Genomic DNA, 22,534 nt, shown 5'->3' with positions numbered 1-22,534 from the left:
GCAGGTGTAAGATTATCCATCTGTCTGTCTATCGTCATTGCATTGAATGTTTTAACTGTAAACTGCTGCAGCGTTTGAGCACATGGAAGTGATTAGAGTCGTCTTGCTGAGCGCAGACATTCAAGCTTGTGCTGGCAGAGATCCTGAACCAAATAATCCTAAAAACTGTCATTTTTTCCCTCTCATGAATGCTTGTTAGTTTTGTCATTTTCGATCACGAGGAAAGAGAAAAGCAACACAGCAGTGCAAATGGATTGGGTGTTTTTTTTAAAAGAGGGGTTAGAGTAGATTTATTTACATAACGCAGAGCATTCTCTGCTTATCACGTTCCCAGAATCCCTTTCCGTCAGCGTCACGCTGTGGGAGCGTAAACACACGGGAAATCTCACAGAGATGAAACTTCAGTGACTGAAGACTGCCACTGACTCCAGTAGCTCTTCTCTTTATTTGAATATTGTCAATGCATTGCATGAACTCATTTTCGATTGCAGGAAACATTCCAAAGAATACAGCTCACCTTCAGTTCATGTTTTTAACTTGCCAGAGTGCATCTGTACACTTTCACAAATCAATGGCAGCCGTTGGTCAGAATTTTTTGTTGTTGACTTGACCTTTCAGCTTCGAGAATAAAGCTCACTGATGCTCTTGTGTCTGCACGTGAGCAAATCCCTGCATCTGTGTTCAACATCCAGTTAAAGGCTTTCCCAGGAGCAGCACAGGGAGGCATTCATGCTTTTTCTGTCATGCTTTTGAAATTAAATGGTTAAGATACAAGAGCATCGTTGATGTCAGGCACTGCCCTGTTGACTGGAGCAGTACCCTAGAAAGGACATTTTGTACCTTATCCTTCCCGAAAAGGTTTGTTGTAAGGTACATGTTACTATTCCAAGGTACTAATGTGCACCTTTTAGGGCATTGGTCTCAAACTCAATTCTTGGAGGGCCACAGCTCTGCACAGTTTAGCTCCAGCCCTAATCAAACACACCTGATTCAGATAATCAAGGTCTTGAGGATTACTAGAAACTTCCAAGCAGGAGCTTGGAGCTGGTTGGAGCTAAACTCTGCAGAGCTGTGGCCCTCCAGGAATTGAGTTTGAGACCACTGTTTTAGGAGTAAATAAGGTACAGCGGTGTTTCTTTAAGTCAGAGGTCTCCGACCCTACTCCTGCAGACTTCAGTTCCAACCCAGCAGGGTTGGAGAAATACCCTGTGTTCCATTCAGAAAGGCTCATCCCTATGCCTTAATCCCTTAAAAGGGTTTAGCCTCCGGAGTGAGAGCTTTGAAGGGTTGAAGTGTGTAGGGGACCAAACAACTGTTTCTTGAAGTGCCCTTCTGCGTCACAATCACATGCCCACACGGAGGTGCCGTCATCATGCAAAGAACCTGCGCAAAGGATTATGGAAGCCCGAAGTGTCTATCAGTTGTACCCTTCGAAATCCTTCATTGCGAAGGGCCCTTTGAGCACTTCGGTTTGCCCGATATATCCCATTTGGAACCCACCGATACTTTCTCTTACAGGTAGACTATCCTTTTGACCAGCCCTGAACTTCCCGATGTGGACTATGAGGCATTAATGGTAAACATTACCATCTCAAAAGTTTTTAGTTGGGGTTTTGTGCAGGCCAGTTCTTCCCGACCAGACTCAGTAAACCACTTCTTTCTTGTGCACAAGGGTATTGACATGCTGGAAAAGAACCAGCTCCACAAAGCCTGAAGCATTTTTATGTGTAAGATTAAGAAATGACTGGAAAAGCCAAACTAGAAGGGACTTTCCATCTACTTTTGGCTATGTAGTCTATCAAAAGTTGAAGAAATGGAAAAAAAAACAAAAAAAAAAAACACAATAGACACCATCACAAAATTTGTATTGGTTTTAATGGTATTTGTATTGGAAACCATTAGAATTTCTGTGATGGTTTCTATTGTTTTTTCACCAGGGAAGTTTGATGCCTGAATACGTTGCTTACTTATTACTTATTGTAAGCCTTTTGATAACAAGCCTAACACTGGTCAGAGAGCCAGTAAATGGTCTTTAGTGCAGTGCGGTTATCTTGGGTCAAACGGTCTGGGGAAATGTTGTTTTTGTAGTTCTCATTAGTGTCACATGTGCAAGAATCCTGCTCTGTTTCAAGAGAGATATTAACCAGATCAGAGGTTGCACAATTTAAAACTAGCTTTCCATAAAAGCTGCTTGTTTTAAATATTGTAAGCTTTCGATTTTCCTTATGGAATAACACAATCACCTCTGCCTTCGGTTTTGTTTTTACTGGTGTTCGGGGCAAATGTGAAGGGAGGTTAGCATCTATTAAGAGGTTAGGAGCATCATTAAAGAAGCTGTTACTCAGGAAGCCGACCTGTTAATGTTTGTTAGAGCGATCGAGCGTGTTTGACAGCAACAGGCCCTCGCAACAGCAGATGGCGCGGCCAGCAGGGCAGAGAGGCGATAGAGGGTTATGCAAGAGAATAATCACAGTTTGAGAAGTGCTATCCAGCTGTCATTGACACACGTAAACTCATCACACACTCCACACTGATGCTGATTGATACGGCGCGGCCCGGCTCGGTTCAGCAGCATTGGACCGGAGCGGCAGGGAGATGGCTCTGAGACTGGCCCGGCCGGGGAAACAGATGGTCAGAGTCGCTGCTGGTGGCCACTCCCCGCTTCCGGCTTCTCAAGGGCACACCAGGTTTCCAGTGGGATGTCAAATGTGGCTCAGATGGCCACGGGGTGATGTTTCTGTGATATTGCCTGTATCTTCTGACAAAGACAGAGGTGGAAGTGTGGCACTGTGGTTGTGAGGCTGCTGACACGTCATTTTCCTAAATCTGTGGAGGGGTCACAATTGTGTCAGGCCGGAATGACACTTATGGTTATGATGAACAGAATCGGGAGTTCATAGCGGGCATTTCAGAATCAGTTTCTGGTTCCAGAATCTCATCTCATCTGTGTCACAAGGTTGCTCTGCTTAAACATCTTGTGGAGATGTTTTTCTTCTTACGTTCTTTAGCTTCCTTTGCCTTGCTCACTGGAGTAGCTATACAGTCAAACCAAAAATTATTCAGACACCAGATATAATTTTTATATTTTTTACTTGTGGGTGTAGGACACTATAGTTCATTTATGTAATTAAGGATAGCAAAATAAAGTAAACTGTGACATATTATACCCAAAAATTATTCAGGACACTTTGACCTGATCATGTTTTTCTTTAATTGCTAATGGGACCTTTTTACACACAGACTGAACAAAATGAAGCATTACTTGCTAATCGGTTGACCTAAATTGGTATTATCTCTGTGTACTTAAATTTAACATCTTACAGTTTAATTCATTACATACCTTTCTATCAAAGTTATCTGAAATCATCAAGATGATTTTGTTCTGACACAGTTTAAATCTGAGTTCTTGTCATATTTTATTGCCCTTTTCTAAAATATAGTGAACAAACTGTGATAATGTGAGAAATGTCGAAGGTGCCTGAATAATTTTTGGCTTGACTGTATATAAATGTTGTGCTCGACTAGGAGCGACTGTTGCAAACCCATTAAGGTTTGATATTCATGGCACACACTGGCAGGCGTTGTTCCTCTGCCATGCTGTTAACTAGGAGTGAGGTAATGCACAGCCCTGCCAACTGCTCTCGCTTCACTCTTCTGCTCCTGCGTCTGGCCTTCAGGGTGCCACCAGGTGCTGCTCAGATGACGGCACCACACATATAGAGCCATCCACGTCTGAACCTGTTTCAGAAAGTGGTTTGAGAAGCATCGTTCCTGCACTTTGTCCCAACACGGCCCTTCCTTTTCTGTTTGGTATTCTTCTACAACAGAAAACAGCCCCCTCTGTTAATGTCAGCGAGTCCAGGGATGCTTTCCAAGCCCGAGGTTTATCAATACTTGAGCAGCAGCGTGGTAATGAGGCGTACTACATCGCACCATCTATATTGCATGATGGACAGGACGGCATGAGACAAAGAGACAGCGGCTGGATGGACAAGAGATCAGTGTTGCGTCGACGTACCTGCCGCATCTCCATCTCCCAGCAGCACGTCGTCTCTCTTTCTGCTAAAGACAGTCAAATGTTGCTCATCGGGAGAGTTTGAGTGTGTGCGGGTGTGGAGTGAATGTTAAGAGTTCTCATCAAAGCACAGCTTTGCGCGCATGCAAACCCCCGCAGGTGAATACGTCTGTTTTTATGAGTTACTCTTACCAGGTTCTCCTCTTTTCTCCTCCCTTCCCCCGCTTCTGCTCCCCTTTCAGATGGATTTCTGAATTATTTACATCTTTCATTTTCATCGATCACTGTTTTTCCACGGGCCTCTCCAGACGTCCCTCCATCCCTGTTTTCTCCCTCCTCCACCATGCTGTTTGTTGCTCATAATAACCTCTTGGCCCAATCGCTGGCGTTGCACTCCCACCCGCCTTCGAATGCTTCTCCTGCATGAAAAGCGCTGCGCTCTTGAGGGAGCGATGCTTTGAGCCTGAGGTGCCTCGTGTGAGGAGAGCGAACGCTATTTGGGCTCTGAATTTGTCAATGTGCATGTGCATTTTCTTGACGTTTAAAGGAAGTATTCACTCAAAAATTACAATTCTGCCAATATTCATTCCCTCGTTATTTACTCGTTGTATTTGCATAAATCTTTTAAGAAATACTATTAAAGCAGCTTAAATGCAGCCAGTACGACTATGTACACTATATTCACTGTCTTCTGAAACTGCATGACAGCTTTGCATGAAGAAAATACCGAAATTGCCATGCACTGACAAAATGTCCACTATATATTTCTCTCATTGTTATCATGACTTGATGTGAATGAACTGGATATAAAGCCAGCACCCGGATCTGTACACACTGAGTTGCACTTGTTTAGAAAGCGAGGTTAGCAATAATGCAGTTAAAAACCAAACAAGGAAAAATGGAGAGTAAGAGGACTAGATATTACACTGGCAGTAAGAGGATGAATTATTGAAGCTGGCGTAGGGGGAGAGAGGCAGGAATGAGGGATATGTTTTTAATCCGGAGTGTATCCACGTCTAGACATACTACACACACTCTTACACACACAGAGCGCTCGTGCTTCTCCCTTGAGTACTCATAAAGAAAGAAATAGCGAGAGTCTCTAGTAATTTGTTTTTATAAAATTATAATCAAACTAGAACTAATGTTATTAATAATAATGATTTTCTTTGACTATTTCATGACCTGTCTGCCTGGGATTTTGTCAAACAGTTGATTAAACCAGCAGCAGGCTTTCAGAGCGGATCTGCTGTTGGCTTGTGGTTTTGAACCACATTTCTTGTCAGAAAAATGCTTGTCTCAACAATTACCAGTCTATTCATGAAGTACTCTCTTTTCACTGAACGAAGAGCTTTTACCGCACTTTTACAGCGCATCTTCAACCGTACAAGCTCCACTCTTCAACCTAAAGAAATTCCAACATAACAGAAGATTCAGCACAAACATGTCTGCTCTTTTGTCATGTTGCTGAAAAACACACATAATTAAAATAACACAAACTCAACATTCACTCTCCCAAGCCAAGAGTGAAAACACTCTGCCCAGTTTCAGCAATGCTACATTGTAATGCCAAACGAAACAAAAGCATGCAATGAAAAGAAGTTGTGAATATGTTCAAGAATGGTGTTTCATTAGCTCTTTTTCATTTGAATTTTGACTAAGCAGCATTTTTTTGAGTATGACTGCATGTGTCTTGGTTACGTTTGCTGTTGTTTGGTTAGTACAGACTCAGAATGTCAAGGTAGTCTGTTTTTCCCCCTTTTCTGTCAATCTCACACTCTTTTAAGATGTATTTTCACACAGTGTTTAGTGACATCTTCTCCATGCGAACATGTCTTTTTGTCGGCTGCCGTCTTGTGAGGTGTTGCGTTTGCCTCCTGGACACACATCTGCTCTCTCTCAGCTCTTCAGGAGGATTCTGGGTTATTTTCCATTTGGTGTCTCTGGACCACATCTGTGCCATCCTGTTGATTACTACAGACATTCATTTATCTCGTTCCTCAATTTGTACAAATCTATGAGAAACACGCTTGGAGTAATGCATGCGTTTACCAGGGAAGCGTGTGTTTGTAATTGAAATTGTAATTAACAATTAGTAGTGAGTGATGAACTTGAGGAACCAATGTAAAATCATATTCCATTTCCATTTGATGCTTTTTGTGTGTATTTGCAGACCATTTGTGAGCATGATAGGTGGTGTATCGCACTGGCAGATTAATGAGGCGATCATGGTTGAGGCATTGCCTTCTCTAATGTGACATTACACCTGTTTTCTGTCACTCGCCCAACGCTATAGGACCTCAGAGAGAGCACCATGAGCTCAGAGATGCATCCTCTCTTCCCAAACGTCATCTGCTGTTGTTGCCTGTTGGACTCTGTACTTTAGAACAAATTCATTTTGTAATTTTTGCTTGGTTTATTTTTGTACTGTATGCTTTTTACGGAGATCTTGATTCTTGTGAGAGAGGCACTGCTTGCTCGACCTAATGTGGGTTTTTGTGATTTGTTTTTTCCCAAAAGAAGAATACTGTTTAGATTCTATTCTGATTTGTTTAGTGACCAGCCCAAATGATCGCATTGATGATTTGAGTTTCGTTCCTTAGCAGCATCCAGTCCAAATTAATCTTTTTTTGAATCTTTAAATCAGTCCAAATAAGATCTAAATTTACTACTAAGTTTGACCAGGGCTGCATTTCCCAAAGCATCACAAGCTTAAGGACATCGTAGACCCATTGAAACCAATGGAGCTACGATCAACTTTTTATTTTCCCCTCAAACAATAACAAAATCCATTAAATCCATTTAACTGTTTTCTTACTTTGAGTACCAAAGCACTTTTCCAGAGGCCCCTCACAATGAGCTTGTGGAGTATGTTTTTGCTGGGTTTTACTCAGATCTCATTGATCGGTGAATTCTGACCCTCTGTCTCTCCTCTCTGTGTGTCTGCAGTGACGATCTCCACCAGTACTTACTTCGATGGGCTGCTGGTCACCGGTCTCTACACCTCCACTTCTGTCCAGACGTCTCCCATCCCTGCGTCTCCAGCCTTTGGCTTTGGTAAGTCTTGAATGAGTCAAAAAATTAGATTAACAGAAAAATATAATTATATCAATGAATGCTCATAACCTGGGTTGAGTCCACGCCAGTATTCTGGGCAGACATTACAGGGTTTGGAGGAGAGTGAACGTACTGCACATCATGTGTTAGATGAGTGCAGATCTGGTGGACTGGAGTATTGTTTGAGGCTTGTTTAATGATTCTGAGAAGCACTGATATTCTCCTCTATGTGCATGGTATGAGAGCTTGTGTAATGTGGACATCATTGGTTTTTATATTCTTAAAAGTGGGTCTGAAAGAGGTTGGAGTGGGTACAGAAGATCCAAATACATGCACATATTCCAGGCCTTATGGTGAAGTCTAGAAATCAAATGGATATTGAGGATGTATTATTCAACATAGAATATTACTGACACTGCAGTTCCACGGTATATCGTTGAAGAACGTTTTTATACTTGTTGAAGAGCTGCAGGATTTTGTTAGGGGCTGATTATTATTTACAGTGAGAGAATTAATAAAAATTGCAAAGACCTTGCTCTTTCACATTTGTCAGAAATAAGTGTTGCTGTTCTTTACTTCCTTTTATTTACACTGAGCTTTTCATAACATAAACTGTTCCAAATCTCTTTTAGTGAGAACAGAGCATTTATACACCCAACATTCAATATACAAGTTATGAAATTATGACATGGACTCATAAATATTAATTAGGTGACGTTGTTAGGTAACCTTCCTGGAACGTCCACCTACGTAGTGTATTAATATTCATAGGCCAAGCATTAAGCGTAGTTGGTGACAGTCCAGGTAACTAGCATCCACTTACCAGCGTCTGGCTTTCAGAAGATCAGTTAGCTCCATTAAATTAACTGAAAGGCATTTTTTTGCCAAGTTTAATTAATATCAGAAGGGAATGTGTTAATTTAACTCAGCATTGATGTTTCTATAACGTTCTAATGAATCCTTGCCAGTTCCATTACAGTCCTGCTTGGGAAAACTGGCTCTCTGTTGAGGTCATCTCTGTGCCCTCTACAGATTCAATGAGTTACAATGAAACACAGCTTAGAAGTCATGCTGAGAGACGATGCCAGCGCAGATACTGTATCAGAGGCAGCTGTGATGTGGCTTTGATTCGGTGTACACACACACACGGGACATCCCATAGGCGTAATGGTTTTTATACTGTACAAACTGTATATTCTATCGCCCTACACCAACCCTACACCTAAACTTAGCCCTCACAGGAAACTAAAACAAAAAAAACTCACTCTGTATTCAATTCAATTCAATTCAAGTTTATTTGTATAGCGCTTTTTACGATACAAATAGTTGCAAAGCAGCTCTACAGGAAATTAAGTTTCCACAATATATTTATATATTGCAGAACCTTAATATATTTAGCTTATGGCAAGATTTGTTAATTCTGCATGTTGTCTGAGCGTTGGCATCCTCTGAGGTCCTCTGAGGGGTTGGCGTCATCTCTTCTCAGGTGTTCGGTCATCTCAGATCATTTAAGGGTTGGATCCAGACTGAAGCTTCTGTCATTCCTAGTTACCACGGGATGCTAATCAACAGAGAAACAAATAGAGACATAATTAGCGTAGCTGCTGTTCCATCTAAGAAAAAATGATTTGTTCAACCCAAGCTAAAGAATAATAATAATGTACATTTGATCAGATATAACTGCAGTACAAGATTATAAGATACATTATGTGAATGCTTGGCTAAAGAGATGTGTCTTTAATCTAGATTTAAACAGAGAGAGTGTGTCTGAACCCCGAACGTTATCAGGAAGGATATTCCAGAGTTTGGGAGCCAAATGTGAAAAAGCTCTACCTCCTTTAGTGGACTTTGCTATCCTAGGCACTACCAAACCTATAGCAGTGTATGATTTATAAGCGTTTTGAAAAGTGGGGAAATGGGTCAATGTCCTCATAAGTCACCTTCACCTTGTAATACCTGTGTCATTATACACATTGATGTCCTCATTTGTCACAAACACACACACACACACACACACACACACAGTGCTTAACAAATGTATTAGACCATCAGCACTCAGTGTAAGATTTGTGCCACAGCTAAACTAACAGTATTGGTGATCAATTTTTGTGTTTCTGTAATGATTAATCCACCAGCATGTGTAAGCTGTTTGAGTCACAATAGTGTTTCTAATGCTAAAATATGACTATTGTTGTTATTCATGAATTTTTTAATTGATTGTTTTGCAAGAAAGTCCGAAAAAATAGTTAGGCACTAATTATTATTATTATGATAATTTTTTTTTTTATTTGTATGCACAGTTCAACCACATTTTAAAACATGAATTAAACTGTTTTAAATATATCTTATCATTTGTCAATTTAAAAGTGTTTTATTATTTCTATTTTTATGTTCACTACTAGTGCTCCATAGTTTGCATATTGATAGTGAAATCTGAAATCGCTCTTTATGCCCTCATTCACTGTTCCTTACATTACTGCACTAATACAGCGCACTGAACGAGTGAATGCAGTTAGTGCATGCGTATTCACTGTTAACTAGCCGTTCAGTGTATATTTGAATGTATACTAATTGTTGACCATTATGGGACTGAATGAGTGAGTGCACTTGATAATGCGCTCTATAGTTTCAGACACCAGTACAGTACAGTGTAGGGAGAGATTTCAGACACAGCCCAGTGTGCAAAGTATGTAGTTTTTCATCATTAAATCTGTCTTCACCTCATCAGGAATGTCTGGTACATGAGCGTGACGGACAGCAGCATACACTCATTCACTGGCAGGCAGATCATTAAGGTCCTCTCACACCATTATCAACACATTTCATCTCCACCCGAGCCACCGAAATCACAAAAGCCCCTGAACACTGAGGGGAGAAGTATGATTAAACAGTTATTCAGCATAAACACTGTGTCTCATTCAGTAATCGTCCACAATCTAGTGTAAGCAGGCGTTAACTGCTCCTTTAGTATGTAAATGAAAACACTGAGATTCGTTTCCATGCAAACACACCCCTTTCTATGTAAATTAGGCTCACTACAGATTGGGCTTTATTCATAAAATTCCATGCTGTTAGTTCAGAGCGGTTTACATCACACTATATCCCCCTGAGAAATGCAGGATTGTTTGTCAAACAGTGTGTGTGGTCGTACCTTTCCAGTTTTACAGTTTCTATTTCATTGTGACTAATGATGTCTGATGTCAAATACTGGATTTATGATGAGGACACAGTGACACTATCTTTGATGTATGTCGGATGGAAGAGAACTGGGACAAACGTTATCATTCTCAAAGGAAATGTAAATGATGTGTTTTTGAGATACATGTCAGTGTGCAGAGCTGGGTAGATTACTTACAAATTGTAATCCATTACAGATTACAGATTACACAGTGAAATCTGGTTAGTAACGTAATCTAGGTTACTTGTTTTAGGTAATGTATTCTGACTACTTTTAGATTACTTTTATTTAACTTGTTTTAAACTTACTGTGAAACGTACCATACTGATATAAAAAAGCAAAGAGAATGAAGATATATTCCTTTATTTTAACATTGCATCACCAGGTCTTCCTAAACTGGGTTTAATGCAAAAACTGCAGTGGGTTTGTGAGTTGATAAAAAGCTAAATCATAAATTTAGTTACATGACATTTACACGACTATTCCATATTATGAATATAGTCAAATGGTAGCTAAATGGTATGACACACAGTAGGACTGTTAGAAAGGAAAATTAAAAAAGAGAATTGGGGAGAATCAATAAATTAGAAATGATTTACCGCATATTGTGAGTAATATGTAATCATGTAATCCATAAATTATGCGTAATCTGATTATGAGCATTATAAAATGTAAAAACTACGAAATTACGAGTTCTTGATTTTTGGAATCTGATTGTGTAATCCAGATGTAATCAGTTTCTGCCCAACTCTGCCAGTTTGTTGTTTTTGTTCATGTGAGGTGTGCTCAATCTGTAGTAATAGCTAGTAGTAATAACTGCAGGATTGCTGTGTTTGTGTGCTTTGAAAACATGGCAAGCCGCAGCGATGCTGATCTTGCAAAGGTTTCGACTTCTTTTAAACAAAGTGGACCCAGAGTTTGTGTGTCTGCAAAATGTGTTAAAATGAAAACAAAACAGTTTAATAATGGTTCATTTATAGCCAGTGAACCTGAATGTTAACACAAATAACTGACTGGATTAAATGGATCTTCACACCCAAATTAATGCTAAATGTGAACAGTCTTAAGTTTCAGATTTAATTATACACTGCAGCTTTTTTGCCGGAAGTTGTAGTTTCTTCCAATGTCATTATCACCATCTGTTCCCAAATGGTTCTGAAAGGGTGAATATCGCATCCAGTGAAAAGAAACAAAAGAATTTTGTTAACAAATTAAAAAAAAAAGTATTAATGGAGTGGATGAAGTGAAGGAGAAAAAAATGGAATAAAACAGAGAGTGTTTGTGAAGCAGGACTGGGTGCCATTTCCTGTATTTACTCTCTCTGCTTTCATTTGCATGCTGCTTTATGCCATCATTCTTGGTTCACATCGTGTGTGTGTGTGTGTGTGTGCGCTCATGCTCTCATGGGGTTGAAGAGCTGTCAGTCCCTGAGAGACTTCAAAAGCTCAGCAGCTCTGTGATCAGTCTGCTCTTTGACTCCCTCTGACAGGCCCTCAGCTACACACACACACACACACACACACACTATAACACTCTCTCTCTCACACACACACGCACACACACACACACTACCACTCACCCACTCATGAACATGAACATTTTACACATGCATCTCTGTAACTCAGTGCTGTAAAACACATATAGCTTGTAGACACTCATAGCCATTAGTGCCGCCTTTATCTGAAACATGCTGTAATTAATTTATTAACGCATAAATTCAGCAACACAAAGTCAGGGATCAGCTGGGAGTAGCAAAGAAGTACTGTATATCTGCTGTGTATCTGATTTCCACTGCATTTTATACAAATAATATATATACAGTGCCCTCCAAAAGTATTGGAACAGTAAAGACAAAATTGCTTTGTTGGCTGTGGAGTCAAGACATTTACCTGATGTGAGCATAAGTTTTGGAGCAGTTGCCTCTCAGGTCTTTCTAAGTGATCAGCTGTGTCCTGTTGCATTTATTCTTCAGATATTAAAAGCAGGGAATGTGTCGTATCAGTTATATCCATTACTTCTGTATTCTGAATCTTGCATTCGATGATGACACACAAACCGGGATGAAGACGAGGGAGCTGACTTTGAGAGAAAAACAAGCAATTTGGATGCTAAAAGAAAAGAGGAAGTCAGTTAGAGCTCTAGCAAAAACAAAGGGCATGGAGAAATCAAGAGTTTGGAGACCACCAGCAACCAACAACGACCTGATCGGCTGAGAAAACAACAGTAGTTGATGACAGACAAATCATAAAAGCTGTGAAAATGAACCATAAAAGACGTGTCTGTAAAATCAGCAACAACTTCCAGAAAGCTGGGGTGATGCTCTGACAATCTACTGTCCTCAGGAGACTTTGACACAGAATTACAGATGCTACACAGCAAGATGCAAACCTCTGACCAGCACCAAACATAGAAAGACAAGATTAGAGTTTGCAAAAAAGCACAAAGATGAGCCAGAAGAGTTTTGGAACTGTGTTAATGGACCCATGAGACAAAGATGAACCTTTATCTAAGTGATGGGAAAGCACTAATGTGGAGAAAAAAAGGGAACTGCAATGATCCCAAGCATACAGCCTCATCTGTAAAGCATGGTGGAGGTGGTGTCATGGCATGGGCGTGCATGGCTGTCTCTGGAACAGGCCCTCTCAACTTTACTGATGACTTAATGTATGATGACAGTAGCAGAATGAATTAGGAAGGGGACTAAACCATCTTGCCTACCAATATTCAAGAAAATGCCACCAGATTCATTGGGAAGTGCTTCATATTGCATCAGGACAATGACCCAAAACACCCTGCAGTTCAGTCAAGGAGTTTATAAGAGCAAAGAAATGGAAAGTCTTAGATTGCCCAAGTCAATCTCCAGATTTAAATCTGATTGAACATGAATTTCAGCAGCTGGAGAGGAGAGTAAAGCCAGAAACTCCCCAAAACAAGCAACTATTGGAATTGGCTGCATTAAAGGCTGGGAAAGTATTTCAAAGGATGAGAGCAAGAGTCTGGTGATGTCCATGGAACAAGAGTCAATTTTATTACCGTTACTTTACTTAAATGAGACCCTTTAATGACATGCAACTGACATAGCCTTTGAAATGAGATGCAGACTATCTGTGTGAGAGTGCCCTCCAGCTTCGAGTATGAATGAAACAGACACTGCATGAGAGAGTTTAGCGCTCCGTAATGTTCACATCACCTCGTGCTGGAAACAAACAAACTGTCTCTTTGCATTTAAAGGGATAGTTCACCCAAAAATTTAAATTCTGTCATTAATTACTCACCCTCATGTCGTTCCAAACCTGTAAGACCTTTGTTCATCTTCAGAACACAAATTAAGATGTTTCTGGGGAAATCCGAGAGCTCTCTGACCGTCCATAGACAGCAAGGGTCCTACCACGATCAGGGCCCAGAAACGTAGCAAGGACATCGGTAAAATAGTCCATGTGACATCAGGGATTCAACCGTAATTTTTTGAAGCAACGAGAATACTTTTTGTGCACAAAGAAAACAAAAATAGGGACTTTATCCAACAACTCTTCTACTCTGCGTCACCCTGGCGCCATTATGGAGAGTATCACAATGCGTGTGTGTGCATTCATCTGCAGGTAAACGAGGCTCAGCACATGCGTGTTCTACGTCAGCGCATCACGCGCATGCGTTGTTTACGTTCAGATCAAAGCACGTCATGATACTCTCCAAAATGGCGCTAGGGTGATGCGGTGGAGAAGATTTGTTATTTTGTAAATGTTGTTAGTACCTTTCTGGGCCTTTATCATGGTAGGACCCTTGCTGTCTATGGAGGATCAGAAAGCTCTCAGATTTAATCAAAAAATCTTAATTTGTGTTTCGAAGATGAACGAAGGTTTTATGGTTTTGGAACGACATGAGGGTGAGTAATCAATGATAGAATTCTCTTTAAATCTAGATTTATTCACACTGGCCCTTTAAAACCTCTATGTGAACACAGCTGCATGAAAAAATGTGGTGGACAAATTTACATTTTATTAAAAGTGGGGGGGGGACACATCCCCTGCGTTCCCCACATATTCTACACCCCATGGTTTAGTGTGTCCTGAGCTTAGGAGCAAATTATTGATGAATTTTTATAAATATTGTACTGTTTGGATATCAAAAGATATTTATTCATTTTTGCTGTTATACTGCATCTGTCTCTCAGAGTTGTGCTCTTGCTATAGATTCTTATGAAATCTGTCATTTCAATATTGATTTAAAATACCAAGGATGTACTTGACAAGAATTTTTACATCATCGCTCACTGGTTTTTGTGGTGCATTGTGGGATCCAGGGATGGAACGATTACTGGTTTGACGATAAATCATGCTAAAATTTCCCATGGGTTAGTATTACCGTTTCATATTTTAATTATCACTAAAACCGTAATTGATTACCGCGATTTTTCAAAAGAATACTGCAAGGTACCTCTGAAGGTTTTGACTGTTTTCATCTTCACTCCATGTAATGTAATTGTAAAATGTAAATAATTAAATTAAACAAATGAATTAATTAAATTCTAAATGTAATTGGTTTTGATTGCTTCTATTGTCCTCATTTGTAAGTTGCTTTGGATAAAAGCGTCTGCTAAATAACTAAATGTAAATGTATATGTAATACCTAATAAAGGAGTGTTTTAATCGCAATGCTGCTTTGTGCTCGGAGGTTACGGGAAACAACTGTACTTCTGCTGCTCCATCAGCGCCACCTGCTGTCAGAGAGTGGATTTACAGAGACTCACATTCACATTCAGCCTGTGTGCAGATTCTGTCTGGACAAAAAAACGGACTGAATCTGCATGCCCTGCTGTAGATTCTGATCGGTTGATGAAAAACAAGCTTCTGTGGATTCTACACTTTTAAACAATTCGGATAAGGTATCTAGAATTATTTATGGAGCAAAATGTGAGGTTTGCCATTTTATGAAACTTTTACAAAGCTTTATTTGAACATTTCGTACATGCTAGTAGATAAACTGTTTTCAGTCCTGTTGTCATTTAAAATCCGGACATCATTGGAAATGTTATTGTTTAAGTGTTTATGACAGGGGTGTCAAACTCAGTTCCTGGAGGGCCGCAGTCCTGCAGAGTTTAGTTCCAACCCTGCTCCAACACACAAACCATGTAGTTTTCATATAAGCCTAAATGACACGATTAGCTGGAGCAGGTGTGTTTAATTAGGGTTGAATGTAAACTCTGACACCCCTGGTTTATTCAAACAAAAAGTAATTTTATTTGTTGTTTGTTGATTTTAAATATAAAACTTGTTGAAACGATTTATGTGTCAGTACTTTTTGAACATGTCCAGCATTTTAACAATGCTGTGATAACACCGATAACCGTGATCATTTTAATAATTCACTATAATCATGATAAGCAATTTTCATACCTCTATTTTCTTATCTCTTGTGGGATCTTTAGGAAGTGAATGTTCCAGTGAAGTATTTTGTGATTGAGACAGTGATCTACTGAACTAGGATCTGATTCAGACGCAGACACTGTTAGTCAGTGTAGATCCAGACCTTCCATTCATCACAGTGCACTGACAATACACACATCACTCTTCCTCCTCTCTTCTGTTTTTTTTTTGTTAAGACCTACATGTTTTCTAGGATGCGCTTTCGCTTTCTGATCAATTTTTGAAATTCCTCTGAGGATAACAGAAGAAGAGCCCTAATAATGGAGGAGGAATGTGGTGCACTTTCCCAAGCTTTAAATGGCTCGGTTGAAAGCAAAACTGTCCTTAAAGTTCTTCTTCTAAAAGCCCATCCGTCGCGAGCATCCCATCCTGTCATCCGGTTTATATAAGGTATCCATGAGGGCACTAGTGACCCAAATGTTGTTGGAAAAAAAGTATTTTTTCACTTATTGGCACCATAGCCCTGATTAGTTAATTGCATGTTTCCGGCTGCTGGCATGAAGCTGTCCCGGAGGTGAAGCGCTTCAGACGCGAGGCGTTCTCCAGGCCTGCCCTGTGCCACCTGTCTCAGCCGCTCGTGTCTCCCACCCGTCTCCGCCAACCACGCCGCTCCTGTTTGTTTGCGGCCTCCGAAGGGAACGCAGCGTCGCGGCCGTCGCAAATTAGTACAAGTCAAGTCAGATTAATTAATTTCTAGCTTGCACGATTAGCCGAGGAGTCACGTCAAATTAAACTTCAAATTAGTGTTAATGCCTCCCAGGAGAGGCCATGTAAAGAGCTTCAGCTGCGTCCGTGACGGAACAGGCCCTCTGGCACCGTGGCTGACATTTGACATTGCTTCTGTCTTTCATCTCAACTTTATTCTGATCGCGATTCCTTCTGAAAGTCACTGAAAGTCCTTCATAAACCTCAGTTTGGGAAACCTTGACATAATGTAATGCTTAAGTCTTTTTATGTTGTTAATAACAATGAATGGAATATATTTCTTTGCATTTTAATATCTATATGGTACAATATTATCCTATTTAAATCAATGTGGTAGACGGCTTACGTTAAAAGTAATCTAAAAGTAGTCTGATTATGTTACCTAAAATGTGTAATGTAATGGATTACATTACTAACTACAATATTTGTCATGTAATTTGGAATCAGTAATGGACTACAATTTGTAAGTAATCTATCCAGCTCTGAGCATTGCAAAACAGTTTCTGAATGGACACGGATATGGATGGACAGACAAACGGTAACGGCATTTCAGCTGAAGAGAGAAAGTCAGGATAGAAAGTGAGAGGAGAGATTCAAAGGAGACGAGACAACAAAGAGCTTCAGAATCGTCTGTAAGTGTAAGAAGATATGTTTCTTACTGTCATAAATGAGAAGTCATACTATCCAGCCAAGTTTCCACATCTTTTGAAAAGCAACAAAACAGATTTTTACTGAAGAGAAGAAATGTACACCTGCACTGCTTTGGAGGTGTAAAAGCCATTTGACTTAAGTAACAAATGTAATTTCACATTATCAAAGGTTTGACAACACCTACTTGTTCCTTGACTGGGAAAGATGCTAGTCATCTTCCATTTTGGCTCTGTTGTTGCTTTTACACATTTTGAGTAACTTATGTTGAAGGCATATTACGGCTGATTATTTTGAGATATAGAGACAGATGGGATGTTGAGCGATAGAAACGGAGAAATGCTCCAGTTCCACTGCGAGTGAATGAAATTAAATGACCCAAATGAACTGCTGTATAATGAACCATTGAACCACACGCTTCACAACATCATTTTTGGTGCAAAGACAAATCAAGATTGACCCAGCACCGATTGGGGTTAAAGGTCATGGGTCAGAGGTCACTTCACAGCTGCTGTAGATGTTTGTGTGCGGTAACAGCAATGATAACGATACTTAATGATCGCCAAGATCACGTTAGAGACTACACTATTGTTATCAAACAGAATGCTGTAGATTAATGATTTATTTTTTCATATTCATTGGGATCGGCTCCAGATGGCCAGTCCAACACAGAAAACCCTTCACTCGTTTCTACTGTATTTCTATAGTATCAAGGCTCATTGGGCAGCTGGTGCAGATCCAAGTCCACAGATCAACATTCAGAAAGTGAAAAGATCAAGAGCAAAACAACTGCAGTGCAAAGGGCATCAGCCGCAGCTCAGTGCATGCATGCTGCAGTGAATAATATGATCGGTGATTATAGACAGACAGACACACACACACACACACACACAGAATCTCCCAGGTGGCCAAATTGTCTCCTGGCCAATAATCCTCTCTGCATTGTGTCGGCCCCCACTTCCGCGGCCCCGGGCTCCTGCGTCTCCGAGTCGGGCACACAGCTTCTTCCTGGCAACACAAAGAGCACTTCTGTCATCGGCATGACAATGGCAGTGTAGGATGATTGGCAGATTATGAAATGGACCAATGGCAAAGCAGGGAAGGGTTGCCAATTGATCGAGAAGCTTCTGGACCTCCGGTTTCTGACCTCGGGTCAGTTTCTCAGGGGAACAAAGTGACTTTTGGCCAGCGATTTCATATAACGCATCACTATATCAACAACGCCATGTTCTCCGTACGTCTTTCTAGGAAGGCCAGACACGTCTAGATCTCACTAAATCACCCGTTCACATACTGTATGTTTGATTAATAAATATTCATACCCTGCTGTCGCATGATGGATGACAAGCGAGTGGAAGCTATACACCGAGACTCAGAGAGTCGGAGACGAGGCCGCATGGGTGGTGCAGGAGGTTTCAGGATGGAGAAAAGAAAACCTCTTTTCTTGAAGTGACACTTGATAGATGAGCAAACATCCCTACAAACCCTCAGTGTCAACAGACTGTCAACACTTCTATTGAAAACACTACATAATGCATTTAATTAGCGATAGAAACGAACACTTTCCGTTTAGAGATCAGTACACGCGCACAAGTTTAGTTTTCACATTTTCGAAAACGCCTTGCCAAAACCATAGATTTGAGCTTCTATATGGCAACACTGAGGTTAACAGTAATGAGTCAGACTGTGCTTTATTGTACTAAATGTGTTGAGTTGAAATTATGAATCTGCATTTTAATGAGCAGCAGTGAGCATCATGCGTGCCAGTCTGTGCCACCCCGTGCCCATCTGTTGTGCGCCCAATCATCTTTCCTCTCGTTTTAGAGGCCATTTGGAGTGAAAATCTCAGACGAGGCTATCGAACGGAGTGTGTGTGTGTGTGTGTGTAGGTGAAGGCAGGGAAGTGGGAGGGCAGAGGACTTTATTCAGCTCAAGTGCGGGTGGCCGTGGGAGATCGCAGGTCGCTCGACTGCCATTAATCACGGCCAACGGCTCTCTAGTTTTCTATCTGCATGTGAAAGAAAATGCACACATTGTTTATGCTTTGACTGGTGCCATTATTTCAGTGCTGTGAGAGAAGTTTACTCTGGACATCATAAATGAAATGGAAACAATCAGTTTTCTCCTTGAGTGAGTGATGATATCAGCACACTGGAGGCCTGTTAACACTGACATGAGATCATCCGCACTAAACACCGAGAACTGGAGAAATACAGACGTCTCTGAGTTTTTCAGGATGGCAGTATTGCTCGGTTTTTAATGCTGTTTAATCAGGGGTGTTTTTCACGACAGTGGTTTGGGTCTGAAACAAATACAGAAACAGAATTGTGACATTTTGGCAGTTATAATTAGCCACAGACATTTCCTGCCTGTTCTCTATCCTCTGTCTATCATGACTTAAACTAACTATTAGAAGTGCAATTTTAACTGAATAATGAGAATTAACGGACCATATTTTTATGCAATAATGCAGTAACATTTACCATTTATCTGCACATATGTATGTGACGAGGCTTTCAAAACAGATGCAGGAAAACGTGCATCATCTCGTTCTCCAAACAAAAAAACTCTGTGACAGAGGAGACTGCTATATATTTGGTATATATTTTGATTGTACTCAGAAATAGTTTGGTTATTTATTCATTTTAATTCTTATTTTTTAAGTATCTTCCTGTAGCAGATTATTAATACGTATTTTGTGCACATCATGTGTGATGTATGTGTATTGTTTACTCTACGTGACCTTGTGAATTACCCCTAGGCGACAAATAAAGTGTTTGAAATTGAAATTGGAAATTGAAATATTGTGATGATCTGGAATCACAGCTGGCTTCAGCTTTGTTTGAATACTGTATGAATACTTCTGGCATTTCCATCACCGGTTTTGACGTGATCGTTGTGTGTCATGTTAAGAGTGACACAAAAGACAAATTGAAATCCAATTTGAGCAGCCAGAGCTTCCAGACTGAGATACATCTGTAAAAATCAGATTCAAACTGCATTTCAAATCATCTCCATATGTGGATTGAGTCAGATTCGAAAAAAAAAAAAGCCTATTTCGCGTGTGTGTGTGTGTGTGTGTGTGTGTGTGTTTTGCTGCTCAGAAACCCATCTGGATAATAACTGGATATGCAAAAAGTGTAAATTTTGTCCCCACATAGATGGCGATATCTGAAATCCTTGACTTTGTGGGGCCGATTAGTTTTGCTCCCCATGAGGAAAACAGCTTATAATCCATACAGAATGTTTTTAGAGAATGCAAAAATGCCTGTATTTTTGTGTGAGAGGTTTAGGTGTAGGGTTAGGGGTAAGGGGATAGAAAATACACTCTGTTCAGTAGAAAAACCATTACGCCTATGGAATGAAGCTATAAAACATGGAAACACAACTTGTGTGTGTGTGTGAGTCTGTGCGTGTATGTTCTCTGTTCCTCATTAATTGTATTTTCACATTCTGTTTTTCTTTTTAGTGTTTTCAGAAAGAAGTGTGACAGGAACCGTAGCACAAACACACCACTGACTGTGTGAATGTGAAGAGAACTGCACTGTGCTTTATTCAGATCACATTTTGGTGCTCAAAAAAGTGTGAAAAAATGAAAACAATAGCAGGATTTATGCATTTGTTTCACAATCATACGTCATACAAAAAAAAAATTCTTCATTCAAAGCTCTGCTGGGTGAAATAGTTCATTTGCACAACATTTCCCAGCTGTGACTAACATGACCTCTTGCTTCCACATATAAATATAAATGTAATCCCTTTGGAAAACAACTTGCAAACAAAACCTTCTTCGTTTCCATGTTGCAGGCAAACTGCTTGCATTGTGTTGATTTCCACAAACAGTTGTGAGGTTTTATCTCTCTGACGATGAGCTGTGTGTGTTTGTCAGGGGTGATGTCCGACAGGCAGTTCGGGACTCAGTTTGTGTGCAGTGTGGTGGCGTCTCACGTCAGTCACCTGCCCTCCACCAGCCTCAGCTTCATCTGGATCGCTCCTCCGCCCGGCACCGGCTGCGTCAACTTCATGTGAGTCACGCATCCAACATACACAGCTCATGCAAACCACACGCCTCTATTTCAGGCATGAGGAGCAACTCACAAAAAAATCTGACATCATGAGGTAGGTTCTTCACGAGTCAGTGAATCCTGAGAGATCGTTGTGTTTGCATAAAACATGCCCGGCCCACTTCCAGAAACCAAACCCTTCTCTGATGGTTTTCATGCCGTTTCAGAACAACAGAAGGTCAGACCAAAAAAAAACCCGCTGAGAAGAGCTTTTCTTCCTCATATCTAGAAGACACTCTTCAAATTCTGAGTGCAGAATCAAGAATGAGGTTAGCAAACATGATCAGGTGTGAATATTCATGCAGCCTTCACGTTATCAGAACAATCAGTGTCCTATAGTCAGCAATTGGACATGAATGGCCTCTCGAGTCACTTTTAAGACTGCATGGGAAACCTTGAGATCATTTTGATGCAAGTTTCCTTGTTAGATGGCCATAATCATGGCAGAGGAGAGCTCTATTGCTGTAGTCACTTCTATTTATTTTTCTATTTAAAACAGGCATTGTCGTTATCATCTTGTATTTTTACATATTACATATGTGACCCTGCAGCACAAAAGCAGTCATCAGTAGCACAGGTATATTTGTAGCAATAGCCAACAATACATTGTATGGATCAAAATTATACATTTCTCTTTTATGACAAAAATCATTAGGATATTAAGTATCATGTTCCATGAAGTTTTTTTTTTATTTCCTACCGTAAATATATCAAAACTTCATTTTTGATTAGTAATATGCATTGCTAAGAACATCATTTGAACAACTTTAAAGGCGATTTTCTCAATATTTAGATTTTTTTGCTCCCTCAGATTCCAGATTTTCAAATAGTTGCGTCTTAGCCAAATATTGTCCTATCCTAACAAACCAGACATCAATGGAAAGATTATTTATTATTTATTTGAAAAAAGACCCTTATGACTGGTTTTGTGGTCCAGGGTCACATATAAGAAGCCTTTCAATGCATATTGTATTTTACACAATATAAAGTGCATTTATTTAAACTTCCAGAATCATCAGACTGCCGTATATGTTTATATGGCTGTCAACGAATGGGATGCTACATTTGATTCAAAATCTGTAGGATACTAACAAAATATCTTCAGTGCATTTTGACTTTAATAAGATTTCCTCAAGAAATTGAGGCAAGATTGAACCCGATACCCTGCATGATTCCTGTACTTTCCAACAACACACTTGAACACAAAAGAATATGTGCAGGAATTAGTGCACTAGGAAAAGTGCACTCAGTATAATGACAGACTGCTGAGAGATGTCTTGTTTTGTGCTTTAAATTCCACACAAAGGCAAAGTAAAGGCACTCAGCGCTTCACGTCTGTTTGTGCAGATTTATAAATACACCCCGATCTCGAGGATAAATATGCCGATTTGCCAGCTCATATGGAGGCGAACAATCATTGCTAACAGAGGCGAGGTGTATGTTT

At 40.2% G+C, this 22,534-nt stretch overlaps 1 protein-coding gene across 8 annotated transcripts in view; it reads left to right on the top strand.

Annotated features, from left to right (window-relative positions):
- The window catches only part of LOC306842841 (reelin-like), a 140,707-nt gene that overhangs the window by 11,935 nt on the left and 106,238 nt on the right, over positions 1–22,534 (top strand). For all 8 annotated transcript variants that reach the window (XR_013781786.1, XR_013781787.1, XM_079373969.1 and 5 more), the window contains exons 2-3: positions 6,965–7,072; positions 20,916–21,051. Coding sequence is in view for 6 of the 8 variants with exons in the window: in XM_079373969.1 (XP_079230095.1) it covers positions 6,965–7,072; positions 20,916–21,051 (244 nt within the window). In the remaining 2 variants the exon portion in view is untranslated. The remainder of the gene's footprint in view (positions 1–6,964; positions 7,073–20,915; positions 21,052–22,534) is intronic.

Source organism: Barbus barbus, assembly GCF_936440315.1.
Source record: "Barbus barbus genome assembly, chromosome: 23".
Lineage (NCBI taxonomy): Eukaryota > Metazoa > Chordata > Actinopteri > Cypriniformes > Cyprinidae > Barbus > Barbus barbus.
Note: the sequence above shows the minus strand (reverse complement) of the source record. Positions and strands in the feature narration are given on the sequence as shown.